The sequence below is a fragment of the Strongylocentrotus purpuratus genome, unplaced genomic scaffold, assembly GCF_000002235.5.
Source record: "Strongylocentrotus purpuratus isolate Spur 01 unplaced genomic scaffold, Spur_5.0 spur5_contig_865, whole genome shotgun sequence".
Classification (NCBI taxonomy): domain Eukaryota; kingdom Metazoa; phylum Echinodermata; class Echinoidea; order Camarodonta; family Strongylocentrotidae; genus Strongylocentrotus; species Strongylocentrotus purpuratus.
Genome location: NW_022145574.1, coordinates 1,289,636 through 1,296,223, shown reverse-complemented (window position 1 = coordinate 1,296,223; position 6,588 = coordinate 1,289,636). Strand labels below are relative to the sequence as shown.

Here is a 6,588-nt window from a genome sequence, read left to right as displayed (position 1 = left end):
AATAATCATAATCATAATCATAATAATTATAATAATAACAATAATAACAATGGTGTCGGTTTTGTTGTTATCTTTCTTGCCGATATTGTTCTTGTTGCCTTTTAATCATAATTAACTAGCCCAAATAAGACACAGACATAATTATGTAAACATATTTTGTCATACATTTTAGACACTTTTAGAGATATTTAGACACATTTACTTCTTCAATGATAATGCTTTACAAAGATCATAGAACCATTTTACGAAGTATCAACAACAAAAAATTTGACTAGTAAGTGACGTTGACCCGAGGGTACATATAGGTCAATTTTTCCATTATAAAATAGAAAGAGAGAGAGAGGAGGGGGAGCAAGAGAGAGAGAGAGAGAGAGGGGGGGAGATAGTGAGATAGACAACGGGGGAAAGTTAAATGGTTTGGGAGAATAGAAAAGACATCCCTAATGAAGAAACATATCCTCGGAAGACACTCACATGACACGATCCAAGTATTGCGTTCCTGCTGTCTATCGTTGTCCATTGCCTTTTCATGGTAATACTTTTTTGCAAACAACAATGCTACACACTTTACAACAAGTATAAATCTAGAAACAATACAAAGCGAATAGTCTGACGATTAATAATTATTTACACTCCTACCGGCTCTTAAAAAAAATTGTTATCCCCCCGCCCATGTGTTTGCATGCAGTCCGTCCCTTAACAGGAATATTTCCCTGTTCGTCCGGTTTTCCTCTTCAAAAGAATTTTTTTCTACCAGCTGACAAACATGGAGAGGATGGATGGGACGAGAAGGAGAAGGAACGTAGCCATGGATACCGTTGTCATGGCGGCGCCGTTTCCAACGTTACAGTTGTCGGTTTCACAGCAAGCGAAGCAAGGGGGCTGTACTCCGGGACCACATTGACGTTCCATACGCTGGGTGGATCGGGAGGTGCAGTCGGAGCGGTTTGTGCAACCCCGGTTTAATGCTGAGAAAAGAACAGTGATAAAAACGATGAAAATTCGTATTCACTTATCAATTTTTATAATTAAAGTAACAATAAGAACAAAATGATAATAACAAAGGTAATTATAATTATAAATAGTACATGTAATAGTATAGTAATAATGACTGCTGTGAGAGACATAGTTGTTTTTATACGCTCAAGGGGAGGTTACATCGTGCTATCGCCCCGAGGCGTGCCGAGGGGTGATAGCCCGATGTAACCTCCCCGGGAGCCTATAAAAACAACTATGACTCGAATATTAAAGCAGTCATTATAACTATAATAATGATAACAGTTTTATTATATTAACGATGATAGGTATTCCTTATCATACTTATTATATTCTCTTTAATTGCCGTTTTCATGAAAATGACAATAATAATGATTGAGTCAAAAATAGAGTATCAAAGTTGTTATCGTTACAACAAAAGTGTGGATCAGGAGGATCATTAAAAAAGTAATGATGGCGCAATTGATCATAATCATGATATCAATTATTTATAAGTAATAAATATCATAGGCCCATGGACATTTTGAGGATAGGTTTAGTAATCATGACTTCTACTTCATATGTATTAGCACTAGAATATCAGTGATAATAATAACGATGAAGATTCTAGTTATGAAGAAATTAGAACCGAGAAATAAGTTTAGAAAACTTTTAAATTCAAGAACACAATGGCTATTGTTATGATAATGAATTTCATAAAGAAAACACTATGGTTTATGTGCTATAGACTAAAGCTATACCAAAAAAGGTTAATTGCAATACGTAATTGCATTATTAAGACAATTTAGCATAAAGCAAGTAATTATGATCCTATATTCAGTGAGGTATTCAGGTTAGGGTGAAGCCAATGGATGCCCCTCCCCCCCCCCCCCCCCCCCTAAAAAAAAAAACAATAACGCTTTTATTTTTAAAGAGATTAATTGGACATTATGTAAGGTAGAGGACCTTGCTTTTGTAAATCATTGTCACTGATTTCTTGTCAGACGTTTATAAACACTCGTGCTAAATATCTTATATATAAAAAATACTTAAGCTTTCAAACTGTTCCCTTGAACTTTTTGAAATACATTCACAGAAATGTTGATAAAGTCAAACACGAACATTGTTATTTGCATCGATCACGTTCCATATATTTTAAGGGAATACACACACTGATCTCTACAAAGAAAACCCGGAAGACGACAATCGAAACACAACATTCCCACACCTACACGCACGCTCGCCCGCCCACACAATGCAAAAACAAAAGCAAACACTCTATCAAAGAAAATCTGTTTTCAAATGCTATTAATGTGTGCCCCAAACCATACCACATACGTGTACGTTAACATGTGGGTGGGTGTGCGTCGTGCGTAATTCTATGTGGAAACAACGATCACCGACAGTGGGTAATTATAAGCACCTGACGTCATTATTTGGGGTCCTATTCAAAATCAGGGACGGAACATGCGCGGAAATTGCTCATAAAATTCTCAGACAAGCAAGAAGAAGAAAGAAAAAAATATCACATTCACTTTTGGCGCTTCTCTTTTTCCAAAACAAAGTTTAATTAAACAATTTATTTATTTTTTTAAATTAAAAAAATACTGGGAATGCAAAAAGTGCCTGAAATGTAACAGTTTTCCGTGATTTATTTGTTGCCATAATTTAAAGACTAAAGACTTAAAATCGTTGAACATATTTGATCCCCCTCCCCCTTCTCATCCGGGATTTGTGCCCACACGTTCATATGTACGCGTTGAGAGGAAGGGCGCTGTCACGCAAACATAAACTATGCCAATATTAAAGCGATACTGAACTGATGAACTGTGTGCCGTAGCGTAGCGTTTATTGCACGACGCCATCTCATGGTCCCTTTGCCAACAGTGCGTAACCAAATACCTAATTTCTACTTTGGAGACGGAGGTTTCGATGAGAGAACCAACATCGCAGCTAGGGAAGCAGCGAATTACAGCTGACCTTTAATAGATGCCGCTAGAGGGGATGTTGCGGTTGTGCTTCTAGTATAGTATGGCTTGAAATGGATGAGCTCTTTAATAACCCTTTGTCTGCCACTTAGGCAATTTTCCGCACCCATTTCAGTTCCGTTTCATAATCTTTGACGTACAAGAGTTAGTTTGGTCTCGCACGTAGGAGGCGCGATGGCTCAGTGGTAGAATAGTGGTCTCGAAACCCGGAGGTTCCGGGTTCGAAGCAAAGTCAGTGCGCTCGTGCCCTTTATTAAGGCATTCAACCTCATTACCAAGCCCTCGGCATGCTCTAAAGATGTCGGTCCGCTGACTGCTTATAGACAAGCAAACATATTCTTTAAAGACCGTCTGTACTAGTTTGGCCAGGGGGGATTAAACCTCCCTGCAAGGTCACTGACAGGTAGTTATCTTATCAAATCAGCTCTCCATTAACACAAGAAAAAGAGGATCATGGGAGACCAACATGCACCGATTAGGCATTGTTTGCTATATAGAGGGCGCAAGTAGCTATAAGTAGTGCAGAGGGGATTTAATAGCAGTGAGATAAAAACAAATCATCCAACAAAGAACGAAACTTACTGCCCATGCTTGTCATTTCATGATAGCACTGAGGGATAGCCATGCCCATCACTCCGGCGGGACAAAGACGGCTGGTCTGCTGGAGGTTGGTCGCTGTCTTGGCACAGTTGTTACATGTATAACAATTTAAAGCCGTAACTGTAAGGAAATAACCGTCAATAATTATATTTAACTGATTAACATTTTATGATTTATAAATCATACATATAAATTATATATCTTTATTTACAAGTACAGGTGTATAAACATGGTACAGGGCCCTGTATTACAAAGAGTTAATATAAATCGCAACTTATTTGCAATTGATGTCAATCGCAACTATGTAAGAGATAGAATATTGCAAACTTACGATTGATTGGATGCCTTGCGATTGATTTGGATCAATCGTAACGCTTTGTAAGACGGGGCCCAGGATGACATGGGTATCTAATCTAGGCTATTGCTTGCATCTTACTGCTTTTACACTTCTACTAGCAAACCAGCTATTTCATAATTAAATACTATACGCCGTTTAAAAGGATAGGAAAAGAATTCAAATCAATGTTTTATTCTTATTATCTGTATATGGTTCCATTAATTCTTTCCAAATCTCTTGACCTAAGCAAATCAAATTATATGATAATAAAGGGCAAAAGGAGATCTGTCCAAGTAAAAGGTGCTCTTGAAATATCTGGATCTAAATTACTTGAAGTAGATAAGGCATCTTTTGTAGGACTACAAATTGATGAGCATCTCACATGGATTGAACATATAAAAATGGTAAATCGAAATATTCGTTCAAAAGTCGGAATTTTGTTCAGAATAAGGCATTATTTCCCACAGAACATTTTAGTGCTATTATACAAAGCGTTAATCCAGCCACATATTTTGTATGGAATTGAAGTATGGGGAACCACATACAAAACCAACTTGAATTGTATTTTCCTTACCCAGAAAATGGCAATGAGAGCGATAACTTTTAGCTCAAGAAGTACCCATTCGGGACCCTTGTTCCAAAAGATAAAAGTTTTAAGTATTTACAACCTTCATTTCCTATCTGTCTCAACCTTCATCTATGACTTATTAAATGGCAATCTTCCTCACTCCTTAATTGAATACTGTCAGGTAATAGAGCACAGATATGGCACAAGGGGCAAAGAACAAGGACAACTATATCTGCCTAAATGCAAAAACACACAAGGTCAATTTTCAATATCATTTATGGGCGTGAAAATATGGAATAGTATACCATACGATTTAAGAGGAATACGATCTAAAAATGCTTTTCGGAAGGGGTTAAAGAAACATCTAAATACTTTGAGTTAAACAAAAGTTAAAACTTCTTAAAATGGCAAAAAGAAATCTCAGATTAGAAAATTTCTAAAAAGATCACTAGATAATGATATATTTTTTATTTACTGTATGTTTGGTATTGATACGGAAGTCAACACACATTTGACTTCCATGTATATTAAGTAAGGAATACTTCTAAAGTACTATTCTATTTCTTTGTTTACTTATATAGTTTATGTTACATGTATATAATGTAGTATAGTAAAAAAAAAAAAAAAAAAAAAAAAAAAAAAATAGTTTTAAAATTCTTGCCAAAGACAGGGAACCAGACTCGACTAGCACTTGTGCTAACTTCTGGTACCCCCTTTAACAACAAAAGTGTACACATAATATTTTATTCCATTTGTATACGACATACTTTGTAAAACAATATTTATATTATTCTGTGTAATGTTATCGATCTTGTGTTATATTGTTATATTTTATGTAATCATGCTTGATACATTATGTTGTTTTTTTTGTTTTTTTTTTAATTTTTTTTTTTTTACTTGTTATTATTTTTGTTGTTAATAAACTCAAACTCAACAGCGTACAATAGGCTTTAAGTTACCTTTAAACAATGGAACATATCTTTGAATGATATAACATAAATAAGGTGTGAATAATATATCATACTTTTGAATAATATATCATAGCTTTGAACACTGGATTAACATACATTAAAATAATATTACATATGTTTTGAATTATATAACATACCTTTAAAAAATATGACATATATTTGAATCAATACCTTTGAAATATATATCATATTTGTTTAGATACAGAAGCCTACATTTGAATAATATATCATATGTTTTTGTTTAAAGTAACATTCCTTTCAATGATTTAGCATAAGTTATTGAACCATAATATACCTGTAAACAATGGAGCGAACTTACCTGTAACAAGTAGACAAGCGCCTAAGATAGTTATAAAACCAAAAGTGGAAGCCATTTTCTATCTCGATTCGTTTACGACGACCAAAAAGGAGCAGAAGGGAAGAAATTGAAAATACACGTCCACGATCGACAAAGTCATTCACTGAAATATTTGAAGGGTGGGAAGGGGGACCTGGAACTGACGCGCGCTCGTACTTTTTTTTTTCATCTCATAATTTCTGACGGCCAAAATGATTTAAAGTTTTGTTTCGTGTGCCTCTTTTCCATGAATAATGGAGTTTTCAAACGGTGCGGTTGTAATATGTGATGGTACTTTATGTAATGGACAATGATATTTGGGGTGATTAGAACTAAAATGGTCAAATAGAATATAATCCTATTTCAGCATGATAAAATATTCAACATACCTAGAGAGTACAACCATGTGCCAAATCAGTGGTGCCACGCCTCAATTTGTCTTAGTTTTTTCTACATGCTCTCACCCCCACCCCCTTGTTTTTGTATCGGGCGTCGGCATGATATCCTGTTAATAATACGCCTACGTCTTACCCTTTGAAAACACGGTTCGTAAAAGGGGGCAGAGGGGCACAAGCATACAAATTCATTCAGGCCCTCACCCACTCCGCCCTTTTTATCTCTTTTCTCCCCCTCCCCTTCTAATGGATCCAGTAGAATTGTGTTTGTTTCATAATCAACACTATTGACTGTGTGAAAACAAATGTAAATACAACATAAGTCCACAAAAGTCTCTTTTTTTCTATCGTTATCATTTGTATTATTAATATTCTTGTTTATCATAATCATTATCATTATTGTTGTGTCAGTAATAT

At 35.4% G+C, this 6,588-nt stretch overlaps 1 protein-coding gene across 1 annotated transcript; it reads right to left on the bottom strand.

The window, feature by feature from the left end:
• Positions 1 to 208: 208 nt before the first annotated feature.
• On the bottom strand, positions 209 to 5,920 carry LOC585121. The gene is made up of 3 exons (XM_795228.5): positions 5,759 to 5,920; positions 3,546 to 3,683; positions 209 to 968 (listed from the first exon to the last, which is right to left on the bottom strand). The coding sequence occupies exons 1-3, from the start codon at positions 5,811 to 5,813 to the stop codon at positions 751 to 753; spliced, it is 411 nt and encodes a 136-aa protein (XP_800321.1). The 5' UTR covers positions 5,814 to 5,920; the 3' UTR covers positions 209 to 750.
• Between the last annotated feature and the right edge of the window lie 668 nt (positions 5,921 to 6,588).